Source organism: Rhinolophus sinicus, chromosome 15 (genome assembly GCF_057876585.1).
Source record: "Rhinolophus sinicus isolate RSI-liver-muscle chromosome 15, RSI-T2T, whole genome shotgun sequence".
NCBI lineage: Eukaryota > Metazoa > Chordata > Mammalia > Chiroptera > Rhinolophidae > Rhinolophus > Rhinolophus sinicus.
In genome coordinates this window covers 114,819,305-114,841,627 of record NC_142515.1, presented here as the reverse complement: position 1 = coordinate 114,841,627, position 22,323 = coordinate 114,819,305, and the positions used below count along the sequence as shown (strand labels likewise).

The following is a 22,323-nucleotide window of genomic DNA, read 5'->3' as shown; positions in this document are numbered from 1 at the left end:
TGGGGAGAAGGAAGAAAGATAAAGGGTCCTTTAAAATTAGATCAGTGGATATCTACCAGGATATTTTCAGTGTTACATAAAATGTGGGGGCACAAAGATATTTGTTTACCATAAGCTGGGATACATTTTTTTAAACCACTTTTAGGGAATGTTATTAGAGAGTATGAAAAACAGAAATGGCATGATATTGTAGTAATTTTTAAAAGGAGAAACTGAAAGCTAAATTAATTATAGTACTTTATAGAATGTTGTATTTTAGGCACCACCATTTCAAGAAGAAAGGAATTAGAGACCATTGTAAATACTTATACGTTCTCAGTGAGTGGTCCTTGCTGCATTATTTATGAAAGGACATGTTATAGATTAAGTACTAGCATTTGATGCAATTGTGATTTGCATCTGTCATCATAAAATCTTGATTTTATTTTCAGATTTGTTTTCAGTTTCACAACAGAAAATGACTCAAATTGAAATTTAAGGAGAAACCACCAAATACAGATTTTGATGAAATCTATCAGAAGGGATAGCAGTGTGGCTGTTTAGCGTTTGATTGTACATTCTGGTTTCTATGATCTACCCGGCAGGTTTATGTTTGATATGTCTAATTTCCTGATGTGTTTTCAAAGATGTGAATATTTTGATTAAAAATAGTCTCACAAAATTTTCCAGACATATTTTTAAAGGACCTTAAAATTAATTTAAGGAGACACTATAGCAAAAGGCTGTTATTAAAGGCTTCAGAGGAAAAAAGTATTGGTCATTTGAATTTAAAACTACAAGGCTAGAATTGTTCTCATAAAAGGAAAGTATTCTTATGGTTACTATCACTTTTTAAATAGAGTGAGATGAGATGGGGTGTTTGTGATGAAAAGCAAACACTGTACCCCACAGTAAGAGAGTCTTTTTTGTCTTTAATATTTTTAATTATTAAAACACATATATATGATGTACAGTCATGTACGTGGAAAAATCTTAACAAATACAGATGTATAAAAAGTAAAATTATTCCCACTTCCCATTCTCTGGAGATGATCACAGTTCACATTTGAGTTTAGATCACTTAAGACCTTATTCTAGACACATATAACTATATACATAACTACAAGTACACACAACTATAAAAATGTGATCAGGATGAACATACTCTATAGTCACATGCTCCTTTCCTCACAAGTCAGATTTATTGAGTTCTAATTTACACAGTAAAATTCATCACCAAGTATTACAGTTCAGTTACCTTTGAGAAGTGTATACAGTTGTACAACCACCACCACAACCAAGATATAGAACATTTTGACAGCCCCACCCCAAGCTTCCCTCATATCCTTGTATTGTCACTTCCTTTCCTCTACCTCAGCTCTTGGCAGCCAATGATCTGATTTCTGTTCACAGTTTTGTCTTTTCTAGAATGTTCTATAAAAGGAATTTTTGTGATTGCCTTCTTTCACTTAGCATAATGCTTTTGAGATTCATCTTGTTACGTTTATCAACAGCAGCTTTCATTTTATTGCTGAGTTGTATTTCATTCTATGAGTATATCACAATTTGTTTATCCATTCACCAGTTGATGGACATTTGGGTTATTTCCAGTTTTTGGCTATTATGAATAAAACTGCTATGAATATTCACTACAGGTCTTTGTGTGGATATGTTTTCATTTCTCTTGGGTAAATACCTAAGAGTGGATTACTGGGTCATATGGTGTGTTTTAAAATTTATAAGGAACTATAAATTGTTTCCCAAAACAGCTGTAGAGTTTTGCAGTTCCATTAGTGATTTTGAGAATTCTAGTTGCTCTACATCCTTGTCAGCACTTGGTATTGTCAGACTGTTTAGTTTTAGCCATTTTAGAAGGCACGTAGTGATAGCTCTTTGTGGCTTTAATCTGCATCCTTCTAATGACTAATGGTGTTGAGGATCTTTTCTTGTGCTTATTTATTATATGTGTATCTTCTTTGGCAAAATGCCTGTTCAAATTTCCTGCCTATTTCTTAATTGCATTCTTTGTCTTATTTTGAGTTGTCAGAGTTTTTTATATATTCTTCATACAAGTCCTTACCAGATAGGTGTTTTGCAAATGTTTTCTTCCAATTGGTGATTTTTCTTTAATTTTCTTTTTCAAACACTTTATTTCCCCCCCAGCTTTATTGAGATATAATTGACATTTAACATTGTATTAGTTTAAGGTACAAAACAATGGTTTGACATATGTATATATTGTGAAATGATTGTCACAATAAGTTTAGTTAACATCCATCATTTCACATAGTTACAATTTTTTTCCCTGTTGTGATGAGAACATTTAAGATCTACTCAAGTAGAAACCTTCAAATATACAATACAGTATTGTCAACTATAGTCAACATGCTGCACATTATATCCTCAGAACTTATTTAAATAATAACTGGATATTTGTACATTTTGACCACCTTGACCCATTTTACCACCCCTCCACCCCCACACACACTCTCTGCCTCTGGCAACCACTAATCTGTTCTCTATATCCCTGAGTTTGGTTTTATCAGATTCCACATATAAGTGAGATTACAGGTAACTCCCTTATAGCACGGCACTTCTATAACATGGTTTTGCTTTAACACGTTTCAAGATTTGGGGAAAACCCTCGTACAACACAGCATCCTAGAACACAGTTTCACTCAAACACAGTTTGAGAATTAGAGAAATCACCGAACAACACAGACTGTAATAAGAGCTTTTAAGAGCAAAAGATATCTCATTTGAAATTTTTCATTTGAGCACGGATGTCGTATCAGATTTGACTGCAGAATTTTAAAATTTATTAGAATTTTAAATCCATTTTGTTTGTGGAGTATTAAGTTCAGAGGATGAAGATATCTTGTCAAAAAGAACACGCCCTTGGTTAATGGTGCTTAGCAGTGATGATGAAGAAAACCTTATTTAACACATATTAATATGTTATACTTTTGGTGAAAATTGCTTTAATAAAGATATTTCTCTTAATTATAAAAATATAATAGCATTTTTTTTTAATTGTGGAACCTAACCCGCTTTATGTACCATCTCTTTGTTTCGTATAACACGGATTCACGTAACATGGCAATTTTTAGGAACCTAACAACCATGTTATATGGCGTTACCTGCATATAGTATTTGTCTTTCATCGTCTGATTTATTTTGCTTAGAATGATGCCCTCAAGGTCCATCCATGCTGTCACAAACTGACAATATGGATCTCCTCTTTATGGCTGAATAATAGTCACATTTCTTTATCAACTCTTCAATGGACATTTAGGTTGCTTCCATGTCTTGGCTATTGTAAATAATGCTGCAATGAACATGCAGTGCAGATATCTTTCTGAGATAGTGATTTTCTTTCTTTCAGATATATACCCAGACGTGGAATTGCTGGATCATATGGTAGTTCTATTTTCACTTTCTTGAGGAACCTCCCTACTGTTTTCCATAGTGGCTGCAACAATTTACATTCTCACCCACTGTGCACAAGGGTTCCTTGTTCTTTTATCCTTACCAACACTTATCTCTTGTTTCCTTTGCTATGCAGAAGCTTTTTAGTTTGGTGTAGTCCCACTTGTTTATCATGTTTTTGTTGTCAAATCGAACAACAACAAAAATCATCACCAAGACTAATGTGAAGGAGCTTATCCCCTTTGTTTTCTTTTGAAGTTTTATGGTTTCAGGTCTTGCAGTCCATTTTGAGTGTATTTTTATGTATAGTATAAGATTGTTGGGTCCAGTTTCATTCTTTTGCATGTGATTGTCCACTTTTCTCAGCAGCACTTATTGAAGAGACTATCCTTTCACCACTGTATATTCTTGGCTCCTTTGCCATAAATTCATTGACCATATATTCATGGGCTTATGTCTGGGCTCTCTATACTGTTCTATTACTCTACCTGTCTGTTTTTTTTTTACTTTTTTTTTCCCCCCAAATTTATTTATTTGTTTTTTAATTAGTTTCAGGTGCACAAGACAAAGCAAAACTTAGACGTTTATCATTTATATCCCTCACACTGTGTGAACCCCCCTCCCCCCACCTGTCTGTTTTTATGCCACTACCACACTGTTTTGATTACTATAGCTTTGTAATATGTTTTGAAATCAGGAAGTGTGATGCCTCAAGCTGTGTTCTTTTTTCTCAAAATTGCTTTGGCTTTGGGGGTCTTTTGTGGTTCCATATAAATTTTAGGATTGATTATCCTATTTCTTTGAAAAATGCCATTGGAAGTTTTTCAGGGATTGCACTGTATCTGTAAATTGCTTTGGACATTTTAACAGTATTAATTCTTTCAGTCCATGAACATGGAATATCTTTCCATTTATTTGTGTCTTCTTCAATTTTTTTCATCAATGTCTTACAGTTTTTAATGTACAGGTCTATCACCTCCTTGGTTAAATTTATTCCTAAGTATTTTATTCTTTTTGATACAATTGTAAATAGAATTGGTTTCTTAATTTGTCTTTCTGATAGTTATTAGTGTATAGAAACACAATTGATTTTTGTATATTGATTTTGTATTTTGTGACTTTACTGAATTTGTTTACTCTAATAGCTTTTTGGTGGAGTCTTTAAAGTTTTCTAAATATAATGTCATGTCATCTGCAAATAGAAACAGTTTTACTTCCTCCTTTTTAATTTGGATGCTTATGTATGTATGTATGTATGTATGTATGTATGTATGTATGTATGTATTTGCCTGATTGCCTTGGCTAGGACTTCTAATACTATGCTGAATAAAAGTGGCAAGAGTGGGCATCCTTATCTTGTTTTTTATCTTAGAAGAAAAGATTTCAGCTTTTACCACTGAGTGCGATGTTAGCTGTGGGTTTGTCATATATGGTCTCCGTTATGTTGAGGTTTGTTTCCTCTATACCCAGCTTGGTGAGAGTTTTTATCATGAATGAATGTTGATTTTTGTCAGATGCTTTCTCTGCATTCATTGAGATGATAACATCGTTTTTATCTTTCATTTTGTTAATGTGGTGTATCACATTGCTAGATTTGCAGATGTTGAACCATCCTTGCATCCCTAGAATAAATCCACTTGATCATGATGTATAAATGATCCTTTTAATGTATTGTTGAATTCAGTTTGCTAACGTTTTGTTAAAAATTTTTACATTTATGTTCATCAAGGATATTGGACTGTAATTTCCTTTTTTTTGTTTTTTTTTTTTTGTTTTTGGTGGTGTCCTTGTCTGATTTTGGTGTGAATACAATGCTGGCCTCATAAAGAAATTTGGCAGTGTTCCTTCTCTTCTATTTTTTGAAGAATTTGAGAAGGATTGGTAAAATGGGAGTAAAGTCTTTATTTTTGACACAGTACTTAATTATGGATTCCCCTCAATCTGCAGATCTCCAGAAATTATACACATAATCATTTCAGCTGTGTCCTCTCATTTTGTCAGACACATCCGGGAAGAGCCTAAGACAAGGATTTTCTTAATTTTTTGTAAATTGACGTGGATAAGTTACATTATATACTATCAGCTAAAAGTATCACAAAATATAATTTTATACAGTGTAATGCTGTGATACAATAAGAAATATATATTTGGTCTTTGTCCCTGGCACCTGGCAGAATTACTAATGTAATATAATTAATTAACATTTAGTTTTTGCTCCGGGCTCCTGAAATAGCTCCAGAATGATAAAGGTGAAAGGAGCATAAAGTGTTATGATACTTGTTTTTTTTCCCCCCATTCCTGAAGTAGCTCTGGAGTAATAAAGGTTATTTGTTATTCACAATAAGTTCTTTTCAACCACATTTAAGGTTATATGAATGGTATGACTTTTGGAAAGTCCCTAAGGTTGGGGTAGGTGGGCGGAGGGGGGTAGTTGATAGGGGAGCTAACTATGTGATTCGAGCATTAGAACTTTCTGCCCCATCCACTGACCTCTGGGGAGGAAAGAGGGCTTGCAGGTTGAGTTAACTACTAATGGGCAAAGATTTAATCAATTGTGTCTAGGTAATGAAACCTCCACAAAACACGTAACTGGAAGGGTTCAGAGAGCTTGTGGGCTGGTGACACGCCTGGGGATGGCATGGAAGTTCTGTGCTCCTCTTCCCATACCTGCCCCAGGATTCTCTTCCATTTGGTTGTGCATTTATGTCTTTTATTATATCCTTTATAATAAACTGGGAAATGTAAGCATGTGTTTCCCTGAGTTCTGTGAGCCTTTCTAGCAAATTATTGGACCTGAGGAGAGGAGAGAATCCCTGATTTGTAGCCATGTCAGTCAGAAATACAAATGACAACTTGGGACTTGCCATTGGCACCTGAAGTGGGGACAATCTTGTGGAACTAACTGATCCTTTGATCTATGGGGTCTGTGCTAATTTCTGGCAGTTAGTGTCAGAAATAAGTTAAATTATAAGGTACCCAGTCAATGTCTGCCAAGAACTGGAGAATTGCTTAGTGTGGAAAAACACACATGTGGCACCAGAAATGGTGTGAGTAGAGAAAACAGAGTTTTCCTTTACATAGGTAAAACAAACTGTTTTGAACAGTACTTATCAATATGATGGCCATTGTTGCTTATAATCTTTTTAATCTATGTGGAAAAGTTTCCCTGGAACTTTAGTAAATATTTTCCCACATTTATTCAGCATAGATTTCCTTAAGTTTATAATTATTTTCTCATTACACAAAACCAAATTTTGATTCTATGATAGCACTATTTCTTGTGGAATAGTGGATAAGAGGGAAATTTTTAGTTTATTTTATGGATAATTGTTAATATTCAATCATTTGTGATATATTTTATTTGCACGGATTTAGATGTTTTGGACTAAATTTGTAGTAGTATACTGCAATACAAAATCCACTGAAAACATAGTCATAGTTTTATTATAACTCTATCTGTATTATTGGTAACACACTCAGCACAGGTATCAAAGACTATAGTGACATGATAAATTTCTTCTTGCTTTGCTGCTGAGTCAAAAGCTGGCTTAAGTCTCATTTTTTTGGACATTATCTGGAAATCTGAAATAAAATGTTATAAAATTAAATGTTATATTGGGCTAGAAAGTAAAAGACACTTGCTTTGAAAGACATTTTGTTTTCTGTAATTTTCAGACATACAAGTAGGTTAAAAGATTAAAAATACTTATCCTTATTTGATATTTGAAAGTAAATTTGTGATTTTTTTTTTAAAGACAGTGTTTCAGTATTAGCTTATCATGTGCTAGATGAAATTATTCTTGTGCTTGGAGAGTTAGATTATACTTAGTAGTGCGTATAATGTGGGTACTTAACAGAAACTTTTTAGTTGATTTATCATACCCACTGAGTTCTTCCAAGTGCTCTGAGGTTTCGTATAAACTTGCAAATGTGCCTCTTCTTGACTCTCCTAAAGAAAAAAAAAGATGTACAAATTTAATGATTTATCACAAATACAGCTGATAGTTATTTTGAGCTTGTACTTGGTCAAAGATGACCACAAAGATGGCCTTTACTCACTCTCCATGTTCCTGCCACTTCGTCATCAAGATGTACAATCTAATTCCCCTCCTCTCGAAATCAGGCTTAGCTCAGGACTCCTTTGTAATCAATAGAATGTGGAGGAAGGGACTGCCTGACTTCTGACACTAGGTGCAAAAAGGCTGTGCAGCTTTTCAGCCACGAGTCTTAGGGCACTTACTTTGGCAGAAGCCAGTCACTGTAGGAGAAGTCCTACCACTTTGAGACTGTCATCCTGGGCAGATTATATAGATTTTCCAGTTGACAGTCCCAGCTGAACCCAGTCTTCCAGCCATCCTACCAAGGCTCCAGTCTATGAGAGAAGCTGTCTTGGACTTTTCAAACCAGTCCACCTGTCAGCTGAGTACCACCATTGGGTGACCTAAATTGATGTCTAGCCAAGCCATGCCCGAATTCCTAATCCACATAATTCTCATGATATATAAAATTGCAACTGGATCAGCCTCTTTTGGGGCATAAGATGACTTGTTAAAGTAATACTCAGAAGGAAAATTAATTTAGAGAGCAACATAAAGTATCCATATAACGAAATCAGATATGGGAAATTTATACATATAGACATGTTAATTTGTTACTTAACTTTCATATTCTACTTTTGACTTGAAGTCACTGAGACTAGATAATCTAATAAGATACTCTTTATCCTTGCTTATGAGAGGCCTCAGTTTTCAGGTCCCCCTTCATTTCCTGTATTCTACTTTACATAAGGCTCTGTACATTTCGTAGTTTGTCCCCATCTCTCACTCACCACAATTCCTGAAACATTTCCACTGTATTCTCACCCTGTTTTCTGAAATTCCTTTTACTTTCTTGCTTTAACAGAATGTTGGCTGTCTTCTGAGGACACTGCCAGTCCAGAAGCCCTTTTGCTTTTGTTTTCCTCAGTCTTCTTACCATTGGACATGGAGATGGGTAGGTATCCTCCTTACTCTCTATTGTTCTCTTTCAGGACATTCACCCTCTCTCCTTCTCTTCCTAATTTAGCAATTTCAATGTATGTGTAGAAGATTCTTCCACCCTGAGTCTCAATTCCTTGAGTTCCGTTCTTTTAGATTTTGCCCTTCACCCTGCTACAGCCATTAATTCCCACGGTCATGCTTAGACATTGTCATTGCCAGTATCTGCAAGCCCCCCTCAAGCTCAGCTTTCTCCATGCAACTTCCTGAGTGCCAGCTTTTATCTTTCTAGATCACTCTCTCTGACACCGCGACCCCAGGAATTCATCAAATTGCGACCTCCTGTCCTACCACTTTTTCATCATTCCTCCCCATTTTGATGTCTTCTATCCCTTCTCTATGCAATTTAAATTCCATGGTCATTCACTCCCTTGCATATAGACCTATTTCCTTACCGTTTTCTCACTTTGTCGTACTCACTTGACAAAACTACAACCTTGGATAAATACAACTCTTCTTATTCTCATGCTTTGTATAGCTCAGTGTGGCTGGAAAAAATATACAACTGAGCCTCACTTTAAATTTATGGCCACAGACATTAGGTAGATCTTTAATGTGTTCAGGCAATCCTATTAAACACTGCTAGTCCATTCTTTCTTCCATTCTCCTAGATGTCTATTTAACTATTTCATCTGTTTTCTCAAACCTTCCATACCCATCATCATTATCGGGTGCTATTTTATTTTACTAGTTTCATAGAAGAAATACAAGGTAGTAGGAAGAAACTTCCTCAAGCTCTGTCAAGAGTTACTCTCCTACGCCCTATCTTCCCATCGAAGGCCAACGCCTCTACTTCTTCACTATGTCTCATCCTCCCTTGTCCACAACACAAGACAACAAGACATGGCTCCAGCAATTCCTTCTGTCTGCCTCCCACTTATCAGGTTTTTTTTGTTTGTTTTTTTTTTGTTTTTGTTTTTTTGTTTTTGCTCTTCACTACATCTCCATCAGCATGGAGTTGAAGTCACAAGACTTAAGTTCTCACCAATGAATGTGGACATCATGACACATACTTTTGGGTCTTAGTGTTAGACATTGGGCTTTCATTTCTCCTTAAACTTTTCCTTTTCCTCAATCTTGAACATGGAACGATTACCTTATGATTCAGTTTCTAGCATGCAGATAATGACAATACCCTAACATAGTAGTTCTCAACTGTGGTGATGTTTCCCCACAGGGGACATTTGAAAATGTCTGGAGACATTTTTGGTTGTCACAACTAGTAGGGGCCAGGGCTGCTGCTAAATATCCTACAATGCCCATGGCAGCCATTCCTCCATCTCCTCCATAACAAAAAAATCATCCAGCTCAAAATTTCAATAGTGCAAGATTGAGAAACCCTGCTCTAGGAGACAATGGGGCAACAAGATGGAAAGTCATGGTTCCCTGCGGGGCTACCTCATAAATGTACATGTTTCACTTCAGGATTAGGAAAGAAACAAACATATTCTTAAGCCACTGTATTTTTTGGACTCTTTGTAATAGGAGTTCAGCTGTTACCTTAACTAAAATGTTCTATCATTCTTTAATATAAAGCACTATCTTGGATTTCTCAGTTTAATATTTTTCATGGCATCACAATATGTAGAACCATGCTAACATCTTGATGCCTATTTTATTCTATCTAATGTCTTAAACTCAGCATTCCCTTTGGTTTGGCAGGATGTACCAATATCACTTAAGCTGGAGAAATCCTTCTTGGATTCCCCAAATTTGAAGTTATAGCTATATATTAGTTAGCATTCCTTCCCCAGTTGTTGACAACAGTGAATTTTATTGTGGGCTATTTCCCAAGTAGATTCTATGAGAAAAATAGTTATATCTGTCGCTATTCTTTTCAACTTAGGCCACAATTGCTAGTTTAACTAAAAGACATGTACATTCTCTCTGTGCTAGGAAACCTTAGCAGTCATTAATTTACATAGGGGAAACCTTGAACTCATCATTTAGGTGTTCTGACATGACCATCCATTCGCAACAAGGTGAACACCACCTTTGCAAAAGCACTTATTTTGATTCCTAACCCAGGTTTTCTGCTGTGAGTCTGACTGACGGTGTGATTTGAGATGTTTGATCTGTAGGACTTCAAGTACGCTGGAAGATTAGGGCCTATTTCACCCAAGGAAGACCAGAACCAATACCAAAGTTGAGAGTGTGATATTTGCTTATACTGTCTACCATTTCAGTAGAAACAGGCACTTCCTTGTTAATAGTGAAGACTCTCAAAATTCCCTCAAGTGGGCAACAAAAGGATCTCATTTATACCACCACTCAGCCTATATTGTATCAAAGAACATTAGAATAAATCAGCAAGTGATGAATGGCAATAAACCAACCATCCCATGCCTTTACTTGGAAACAGCAGCATATAATTTTCAAATACAACAGTATTATATATAAATGTGACTTTAAAAAATGTTATCTGCAGAGGAGTACGGGTTGAAATTGAAGAGATACTACTGGGTAGTTTTGTAACTGAAAAGGTGAATTTTTATAATTTTGCCATGCAAAACATTTTTAGTGGCCTTATTCTAGAAAAGGGTAAATAAGAACTCATATAAAAAGGTTGTGTCAGAGTTTATAGACTTAGACCTCTGGTAATGGATTCAACCTTTCCACAACAAATCAAAAGTATGGTTGTGTGCTCACATGAATATACAGTAGTCATTACCTTAAATTTAAAACTCACTATGAGTAGCAAACACACAGCGCAGGATATGAAGGCTGTATTGTATCAGTGTGGTCTGCAGAGAATTTCTTCGTATGCTTTTTGCCTTGTTGAAATATATGTTGCAGTTCAAAGCAAAAGGGATTACTCCTGAATAGTCATCACAGCGGTTGATTACGTTCGTATATCATATTTAGCTGGACCCTGCAGGCAATTATGCTATTAGCTATGCTGGTCCTGCTGTTGTCAAAAAGTTGATCACCTAATGTTCAAGGACTGTGCTTTCTTCTGTTCACCTTATCAAAATTATTCAAAGGTTTTTGTCAAAAAATAAAGCAGATCGTGTTTTATGAAAATGATTAAGAATAAAGACTATGTGTAAAAATGCTCATATCTTATGGGTGATTGTAGCATTATCCTATGAAGAGATTATATTTTGCTGTAGTATTTCAGCACATTTTACTTAATGTCCTCGATTCAATTTTAGTAGAAACAGTGCTTTTGTCTCACTGATAGTGGAGAGTCTCAGAAAATAATTTCTGAAAAAAAAGAAGTCTTTCTCTCCCTGCCATGTATTCAAATCATATAAAATCAAAACCATGGAAGTAAGCCCAGCGCGTCAATATTAATACAATAGTACATCTACAATGGTCTCATTACAATATGGTTTTATAAGGTAACTGTACTAAGGAGAAAAGAGTTTTGTTTTAAGGAAATATGTATATAAACTGAAAACCTGTCATTTACACGTGACAATCAGAAAAATCTCTTCAAACAAATAAATACATAAATATCTGTTTTTGTTTAGACAATGGTTATGTAGTTTCATTCATTTAATGACAACAGTTAAAAAACTTTAAAGAAATGAGTTAAATAAATATTCTTATAAATCCTGAACCTCATTACCTATATAAGGCATATTTTGATAAGTTTGACTTTTAACCCATGTTATTATAATTAGCTATAGACGAAGTAAAGCGATGATAGTACATCTTTGAAAAAAGATATTGACGGGTATGGTTTTATTATTTAAAATAACCTATATACAATTTTCACTATAAGCACATTACAAAAGCTGTCCTTCAGGAACAAAGATGATTTTGAAGCTATAGCAGTTGAACAGCTAGTTTTTAAATTATGTTCCCAGAAGTGGTGGTGGATTGGCATAGAGTCGCGTGTCCTTTTTGGCGTGCTCCTTCTTGTAACTGATGGTGTGTAAAATGGCTGGTCAGGGATACAGCCTGTGGTCCTGGAGAACAGCCAGACACTAATTTTGGCCTCATTAGGACTGTTCTCTAATCAACTGAACTTCTCAGCAAGTGGAAGTTTCCTAATATGTCTCGTACTTGCTTGCCTTTGGCCACCCCACTTGACACTCACAATAGAGGAGGAATGGGTACCAGTCAGGAGGAAGCAGATGGCACATTCAGCTGGGATTCTGAAGAGACTAATGAAGAGACTATTGAGGGAGGAGGGCAGGGCTAAGGAACCGACAAGGGATGCTGAACACCCTGTGATGCACCATGGAGGGATGCCATGCCATTGTCTTCCCGGGGCTGAAGGGTAAAGGGAGAGAGGATGGCGTTAATGCCCCCTGAGTGAGAAACGGAGATTTAGGAAAGGGGTCACTCAGAGAATCTAGTAGTAGTTGTTGTTGTAGAGTGTCACGGCTGTCAGAACTGAGCTGATGTCAGGGGCAGAGGAATAATTCCCTGACTTCACCACCTTCCTAACCTCTGATCTCCTGCTGGTGACTCCCTCTGGATAAATCCAAGCCAGGAATCCCAAAGGCAAGTGCATCTGTGAGATGCTGTCTGCAGTCAGTCTCCTGGGACACAGAGCAAAATGGGAGAATGGATCTTAGTGTGTGTGTGTGTGTTTGTGTAATAGCATATAATAAACACAAAGTGAAATTTAGTCATGTGCAGCATGTTAAATGTCAACATATTTGAGGCTGGTTTATGATTTGATGCTTCTCTTTCCTTTCCTCTTTCTCCTTTTTCTTTTCCTTCTTCCTCTTCCTCTTCTTTTTCTTCTTCTTTTTTGTAATATTGGTTTGTCATTCATCTTAGCATGCACTTCTCATCTTACAGTTCAGGAAAAATTCTTTGAATGAAAGCCTGAGATTACAGGCTTCATCTCACTCTACCAAGAAAATGTGTGTGTGTGTGTGTGTGTGTGTGTGTGTGTGTGTGTGTGTTTTGGTAAAACTCTCCTATTTTTCTTTTTTAACAAACATAGGGGTAATCTGTTCTATCTGTGTTTTGAAGTAGAAATCACGATGTGGTTATTCTACAGCTTATGAGTATAATAGTCAAGATATAAACTTTTAAGGCAGAACACATCTTCTAAGTTTGGGTAGATTCTCTTAAGTGTCAAAAACTGACACGTGTTCTTTCATAGTTCGGGTTCTGGTATATAGCAATACCCTTTCCAAAGGCTTTTGTTAATAGTTAAAGCCTATTAAAGTTTATACAAAGATTAGAAGTATATTGTAACTCAAAATTATAGGTTCTATTCCCCCCATAAACACCATTATCTTAAATAGATGGAATGGAGCTAGGCCTGGAGAAGCATTGATGAGACCATATTGACACAGAATTATACTGAATTTCTTCTGGATATCTAAACTTTTAATGAAAGTATTTGATTCAGGTCTATAGATCTGTTCAGATGCTAAATACTTTCTTAAATAAATGTAGTGTTGATATCTTCATACAGTTCTTTTTATTTCTTCTGTTAATGCTACATTACAAATTCTGCATTTTTCTAGTTAATATGAAGGAACAGAACTCAGATTACCCTCTTTCATGAAATACGTGCCCCCTCCCAAGAAAAAAAACAAACCCTGAACAAAATATATGGAAACAATGGTTTTGAACACACTGGACATCAGTGCTCTCCAAGAGACAGGAAACAAACAATATGAGGCCTGTAATTGCCCAGTTTGCTGCCTTGAGGAAGTTTCCAAGCCATGGCTCAGAGAGGGGGAACCCAGAAAGAAGAGCCCAGCAAACTCCATTAGTTGAGGAGATGAAGCTGAGAGACTAGGGAGACCCAGGCAACAGGAGTTAGCAACTAGTGTGATGGAGAGGAGAAAGCTGCACACAGAATTCTGGAGCTTTGTAGAGGATCCCCTCAAGTAGTCAGTGAAGTACAGATCAGACTGTATATGTGACGATACTACTCAACACTGGGAAAGAACAATCCACAAGAATGGGACAGAACAGTACATGGTATCCACAGAAGGTTGGGAATGCTCCCTGTTAATCACCAGCAACAATGGAAAACCTCATAATTCATAGGTCATTGGGTAGAGTACTCAGAAGGGTTGTGACTCAAAGGTGGGGGATAATTATCCTTAAATCACACCTTTCTCTGGTCCCACCTGAAATATCTGAAAAGCAAGACCTGAAAGGATCAAATTGTTTCTGGGTAACTTTACTTCACCTTTGAACAAAGCTCAAGAATATTTATAGATTACAAAAGTATCCAGCACCAAAAATAAGGTGAAATTCAAAATGGTCTGGCATTGAGTAAATCATGAAAGGAAGTAGAATCAGGAGAAAAATCAATCAATCAAAACTGACCTAGAACTGACACAGTTATTAGAATTTGGAACAAACACAGTTATTAAAACAGACACAGTTATTAAAACAGTTGTTAATGCTGTATTTTAGACATTAAAGAAAGTTTAGAGACATGGAAGGTATAATCAAAGGAAACGAGTGAAACTGAAGACAGAGTAGTAGAAAGTATTCAAAATAAGACAAAGAAAGATAAAGAATTAAAAAGCTGGACAGAGCATCAGTGAGCTGTAGGACAGTCAGGCAGCTTACTATACATGTTATTGGAGTTCTGGAAGGTGATGGGTGAAGAATTGAAAACCATTTTAAGAAATTATAGCTGAAAAAATTTTTAAAACTCATGAACATCACAAACCCACTGATCTAAGAAATTCAACAAACCCAAGCTCAATAAACTTGGATTATTAAAAGAAACAAAACAAAACAAAACAAAACAAAACAAAACAAAACTCTGTCAAACCTAGAATTCTATAAGCAGTAAAAAAAAAAAATCTTTGAAAAAAGAAGACAAAATAAAAATGTTTTCAGACACATGAAGCTGAAGCAATTCATCAGCAGCGGACTACATGACAAAAATGATTACGTCCTCGGGCAGAAGGAAAATGACACCAGATGAAAATCTGGATCTATGCTAAAGAATAAAGAGCATAAGAAATGGTAGGTACATAGGTCAACATAAAAAAGATTTTAAAGATTATTAAATATCTTTAAATTATATTTGACTGTTTAAACAAAATAGTAAGAATATAGCGTGGGATTTATAATATATGTAAAAGTAAAATATCTAACAATAATACTGCAAAGGTTGGTAGGGGAGAAATAGAAGTATGTGTCTTAAGGTTCTGATACTATGTGTTAAGTGGTCTAATGTAACCTGAACGTAAAGTGTGATAAATTAAAGATGTATACTGGTCATTACTTCCGTTTTTACATTTTACTTTATACTTTCATTGTAACAATTTTGGTTAAAAAGAAAAAAATCCCCAAGACCTGAAAATCAATCTTCCTCAAATCTAAAAATGAGAAAGTCTATCATTAATTTAAACATTCATTTGAAAATTTATCCTGCTCATCTATTTCCCTAAATTGAAGCTCGAGGATGAGTTAACGAATTAAAAGCAGTAACCATTTCGTTATCATTCCCAAGTTTAATTTTCCTTGACCAAATTATGTGAAGTGTAACATATATAATATAAACCTAAATGCTAATAGATAAAGTTGGATTTTTTTTTCTGGTGCCTTTATAAAAATAACAGAGTTTGGAAAACACACAAACTCCATGTTCTTTCACAGACGGACTACTTTAGAACAATGGGTTATATAGGAGATGATATTTTTAATAAATAATCTAGAGACATAAAAATTATTTTTGCAAAAATCAAATTTTCCAATGTACGCTGAGATTTTCAAACAAAAGGTACTGTAGCATACAATATCCAATCCAAATATAATAAGATGAGTAGATATGGACCTTGTCAGCCGCAAAGTAGTTCCTAGAAATAGATCTTCCTTGAAACACCCAAACAATTCTCCCACCAAAACCCCAGATTAAAACTTTATCGATCCCAGATGAGGAAGCCTGCCTTTTAAATTTTCATAAAAATGAATGGTCATATTACCCAAAGCAATATACAGATTTAATGCAATCCCCATCAAAATCCCAATGGCATTTTTTAAAGAAATAGAACAAAAACTCATCAGATTTGTATGGAACCACAAAAGACCCCAAATAGCCAAAGCAATCCCAAGAAAAAAGAATAATGCTGGAGGTATCACACTCCCTGACTTCAGCTTGTACTACAGGGCAACAATAATCAAAACAGCATGGTAATGGCAGAAAAACAGACACACAGACCAATGGAATAGAACTGAGAACCCAGAAATAAATCCACATAAATATGGACAGACAATTTTTGACAAAGAAGCCAAAAACATACAATGGAGAAAAGACAGCCTCTTCAATAAATCACGTTGGGAGAATTGGAAAGACACATGCAAAAGAATGAAACTAGACTGCTATCTGTCACCATGTACCAAAATTAACTCAAAATGGATCAAAGACCTAAGCATAAGACCTGAAATAATAAACTGCATAGAAGAAAACATAGGTACTAAACTTATGGACCTTGGTTTCAAAGAGCATTTTATGAATTTGATCCCAAAAGCAAGGGAAGTGAAAGCTAAAATAAATGAATGGGACTATACCAAACTAAAAAGCTTCTGCACAGCAAAAGAAACCAATGACAAAATAAAGAGGCAACCAACTGAAGGGGAGATGATTTTTGCAAACAGTGCCTCCGATAAGGGGCTAATATCCAAAATATATAAGGAACTCATGCAACTCAACAACAGCAACAAAAAAACCCCCCAAACAATCCAATTAAAAAGTAGGCAGAGGACATGAATAGACGTTTCTCCAAAGAGGACATACAAATGGTCACTAGACATATAAAAAAAAAACTCAACATCACTAATCATCAGAAAAATGCAGATAAAAACCACAATGAGATATCACCTCACACCAGTTAGAATGGCTCTCATCAACAAGTCAAATAACACCAAGTGTTGGAGAGGCAGTGGAGAAAAAGGAACCCTCATACACTGTTGGTGGGAATGCAGACTGGTGCAGCAGCTATGAAAAGCAGTGTGGAGGTTCCTGAAAAAATTAAGAATAGAATTACCATATGACCTAGCAATCCCTCTCCTGGGTATCTAACACAAAAATCTGAAAACATTTATCCACAAAGATATATGTGCTCCAATGTTTGTTGCAGCTTTGTTTACGGTGGCCAAGACATGGAAACAATCAAAGTGTCCTTCAATAGATGATTGGATAAAGAAGTTGTGGTATATATACACAATGGAATACTACTCAGCCGTAAGAAAAGGTGAAATAGTATCATTTGCAGCAACATGGATGGATCTTGAGATTATTATGCTGAGCGAAATAAGTCAGACAGAAAAAGTCAAGAACCATATGATTTCACTGATATGTGGTATATAAAACTGAAAACAACAAAAGAACAAGACAAACAAATGAAGAAACGAAAACTCGTAGACACAGACAATAGTTTAGTGGTTACTAGAGGGTAAGTGGGGGAGGAGGGTAGATGAGGGTAAAGGGGATCCAATATATGGTGATGGAAGGAGAACTGACTCTGGGTGGTGAACACATAATGTCATGTATAGATGATGTATTACATAATTGTACACCTGAAGTCTATGTAACTTTACTAATAATTGTCACCCCAATAAACTTTAATTAAAAAAAAATAATGGCAAAGAGAAATGAAATTTGAAATAAATACCATTTCCAGATGACCTATATGTTTGTGGTCTCTAAGCGTGCTTTCGAAACCAGCAACATCAGTATTACTGGGAGTTTGTCAGGCCCCACTCTGGAACTAGTAAATCAGAATCTGCATTTTAAAAGGATTCCAAGGTGATTCATTTGCACATTAAAATTTGAGACTCACTGTTTGCTACACCCTTACTGGTACTTACTATTTAATATGGGAGCAAAATCGCATGCTCTGTGAAAGGAAGAGTATTGGCTGCTTGTCTTTCGTTCAGTTGCAACATTTAGATCATAAGCAAAAATTAAATTTGTTTCCATGGACTGGGAGTGTATTTTGTACTCGGGAATGTGATTAAGACTTTTTAAAAAAATCCTCTCAACCACCCTGTGCTCTAGGTATTATTATCCCCGTTCTACAGAAAGGAAATCAAAGGTGGGAGGGATTAACTGGCTCCGTATCACACAACTGGTAACTGGCTCAGTGGAGATTCAAACTCAGGTTGGTTTGGCTCCAAAGCCCGTGCGTCTGACTTCTACTCATATGCCCAATCTCCCTTCAGTGAATTCAGAAAGAAGATGGGTAACAAGAAAGCCTCCTAGGCAACTGCCATGTGTTAGCCATGGAGAGGCTGATTTATCTGACTGTAGAGAACTGCTGTGGAAAGCCTATTTAGTTCTTAGTCGTTGTTTGTCTATTTAATTTCTTGTCTTCTAGAGACCGTTTCTAATGCAGCCGTTTAAAAAATTGCCCCAGCCCCGGGGATCTCCCTGCAGACCACTAATCTGACCACAGGCCAGGACAACTGAGCTTGGACTAATCCTAATCCAGGGTTTCCATCATGTGAGCTGTTGTTACCTTTATTTCATTATACTCGGACTCAACCCGTAATGGATTCAGCTTCGTAAGTCAGAAAAAGAGGGTAAGAAAGCAATTTATTCATGTTTTCACTGGAGCTCACTGCAGACATGAAATTTCTCTAAAAATGCAAATCATTTGGTGCAACACAAGTGAAACTCAGTAGCTAAAGCTCTTAGAGGAGAGCGCTTTCCCAGGGATGATGTTTTTATGCCAAGTGATTGAATAAATCGATCCATTTATTACAACATCTTCACTTAGATTTTTTTTTTTTTATCCCTAGATGAATGTGTCTAAGGGTACTAGAGAACCTTTCTTTATAACCAAGAAAATTGATTACACTTGTTAATTTGGCTTTTAATCTTAGGTATATCAAAATAAATGCCATAAACAAGTGTAGAAGAAATCAATATAGATCTCTCTTCAATAGCAGATTGATCAAAAGAGGATTTAGTAAAACTCTAAGATGTAATACTAATGTACAAACTAAGCCCTTACTTATGTAATATGACTATAGACAAGCTCAGTGTCTGAAAGAAACTATATCTGAAAACAGAAGCGGTGTACTTTTGCTGCATTAAAGAAAAATCCCCAGGAGGCCTACCTATCCAAGGTATTTAATGTGAACATTCATTTTTAAAAGATTTCTTGTCTTTTGTCCAGCCATTCTTGTTAATTCATGGGGCACCATATCTCAGACTTTTTTTTTTATATGCTACATAAAGCGAAAATTACACTGAACAAGTGTAAGGTTGGTTATAAAAAACAGATAAAACAACGCTCTGAAAAGCCAAGATATCACAAGGAAAGGCTATCAGTCATTCTTTTCAGAGAAGGTGAGGACAATGAGAAATAAAAATCATACACGAAGACTCCTGAAATGCTACTTAGACCAGCTCTGGGCCATTACGACATGAGCTTTGTAGCACCCAAGGAGCAAACCAATTGCTCAACAGACATCCTTTTGATTAAACATACATTTTTTTTTTTTTTTTTAATTTCACTTGTATAATAATGAATGGGACAGAGATTCATGCAACTCTACTTTCAGGATGATTCAAATTTTAAACAGCTGTTCCAGTTTATGTTGAACATACAGTGTGTCTGTCAACTGATAACCCCTATTCATTTGTCATTCAGTCAATAGATATTTATTGAGCACCCAACAAGTGAAAAAAGCTTGTGGGATAGGTTCTGGGGTACAGTTTGTGGCAGTGTTCAAATGAGATGGATTCAGGAATACATGGCTAAGGAAAGCGGTGGGTGCTCAATCTGCAATTATGGCATACTGCTCGGGATTAGGGCCTGGTCTTCAGAGAAGAAATGAGAGTTTTATATACAGTTTCATAAAGCAATTAATTTAGGATAGTCTCATAAGGGGAACAGAGGTCCAAAACAAAATCTAAGACCTTAACAGAACACATATAAATGAAGTTATATGCTTGTATCAGGAAAAATAAGCTCATTGGGTTCTTTGATAGCTGGATTGGTGGGTCAAAAATTTGAAAAGCAGAGAATCTCTGTGTTAGAGCATGTTTCCTCCACATGTGCATATTATACAACTGTGCATATATTTTGACATAGATAAGTAGAAGTCATCTTTGAAAACCTTTCTCTAGTTTGAATTTAAGTATATAATAACGATTTCTTTGTAGTCTTTAGATTATAGTCTGTTCTCTTTTGAAAACTGATATATTCGTCCCTGTATCTATATAGTACCTTGCATGATGTTTTAGAGATAGTACTTAATGTTTTCTGAATGAACATCATAAACTATTGCTTGGCACATATGGCCAATAAATGTCTGTTGAAAGAAGACAGAATGAATATGTTTACTCTTTAAAGTTTGGATGCGTGTTTAAAAGATATATAATTAAGACAAAGCTATTTGTTTGAAATGCCAGGTGATTAAAAAATGTTCTCCTGCAAGATCTACGGACAACTCTTTAATGCGCACGTAAGAAATACTCAGTTTTTAAGAATGAGTTTTCCTCCTGATTATATTATTTGCTTATCTTCCAAGTAAAGTCTGAAAAGTCTAAACTTTTATCGGTAGTCACAATTTCTGAAGTACTTCAGAAAAGAAGCAAGATTTTTATGCACAATAGCTTAAAATAATTTAAAACAGTTCAAATAAATATTTATTTTTTCCTTTCTGTCTTTATAAAAGAAGGTTTCAGCTATACAAATTATCTTAATTTTCACGAATTCAGTTGTTTCAAAGAGCAAAGAGTATCAAGTCACCTTTCCCCATTTCAGTTATGTAACTGGACTATGCATAGGCATCGATGGGAGAATAGAGAAAAAGCAGAAGTGGAAGATTGTTTATTCTTATTCCACAAATAATCTCCCTTCAAGTTTACCTTCTTTGTCTCTACCATACTGTGGTTGGGAAAAAAAGGTACTATATCTTAAAACCAGACATATTTTATATGGAAAGACACTACATAAATTATGTTTTAATGATGGGATGATATTAAAAATGATAACACATATTCAGATGATAATGGTTACTGGAAAAAGACAATTTTTATGGCTTATCCCATATGAATAAAGCTGAAGAAAAATAAAAATAGTCTTTTCAGTGACAAGATAATATCAAATTTATATACAGAGGGTGCCAAAAAATGTATACACATTTTAAGAAAGGGAAAAGCTATTAAAATTGTAATACCCAATATATACCGATAACAAAAGATGAATACAAGTCATGTGTATACATTTTTTTGGCACCCCCAGTACATAAAATGTACTAAAAGTTAATATATATGAATAACATAAATATGCAGATATACTATAAATATATTAAAATAAATGTCAATATAAAATACATAAAAGTATGTGTTCATAATTCTTGCTGGTTTTATCTGAGCTAAGAAACTGAGAACAAAAAACTCTATGTACTTTCAAGCTGTGTTGATTTGCTCCAGCATCATACAGTATTTCATCCCACATATTGAGAAGGTCAAGTAGATTACACATCAACTGGAATAGAGTCCCTTATATCTATACACCTAAACCACCTATTTAAAAAAATTTTCTGACACCGTCTCTGCCCTCATATCTCAGTTATCTCTTACCCGATTGACCTGTTTTCTTACTTAAATATTGTCACATAATTACACTTTTCTTTTTGGTACCAGTTATTTTGCTCAGGGGTCAGTAATACTTTTCATTAAGATGGTATACAAACAACATATTTAGAGCGGTATTAAAGAGGCCTCTATGAGGCTACTTTTTCTCAATTATAAAATATAGACCAAGTACGGTAAAGAGTTGGTTCAACTTTAGGAAGCAACATGAATAGTCTCTTTGTATTGACATTATTATACAGGAAGAATTTCATTAAATCCTTGTGATTTAATAAAAGAGTGAAAAAATAATAGGCCCTGCTATAGAATGAATGTTTGGGTCCCCCCCAAATTCACATATTAAATCCTTACATCCAATGTGATGTATGGTATTTAGAG

At 35.3% G+C, this 22,323-nt stretch overlaps 1 protein-coding gene across 3 annotated transcripts in view; it reads right to left on the bottom strand.

Moving 5' to 3' along the window:
- Nucleotides 1–935: 935 nt before the first annotated feature.
- TTC29 (tetratricopeptide repeat domain 29) overlaps nt 936–22,323 on the bottom strand; it is a 347,147-nt gene continuing 325,759 nt past the window's right edge. For all 3 annotated transcript variants that reach the window (XM_019730723.3, XM_074338461.2, XM_019730722.3), the window contains 2 exons: nt 7,291–7,357; nt 936–6,990 (listed from right to left, as the gene is read on the bottom strand). In XM_019730723.3, coding sequence (XP_019586282.3) covers nt 6,957–6,990; nt 7,291–7,357 — 101 coding nt within the window. In that variant the 3' untranslated portion in view covers nt 936–6,956. The remainder of the gene's footprint in view (nt 6,991–7,290; nt 7,358–22,323) is intronic.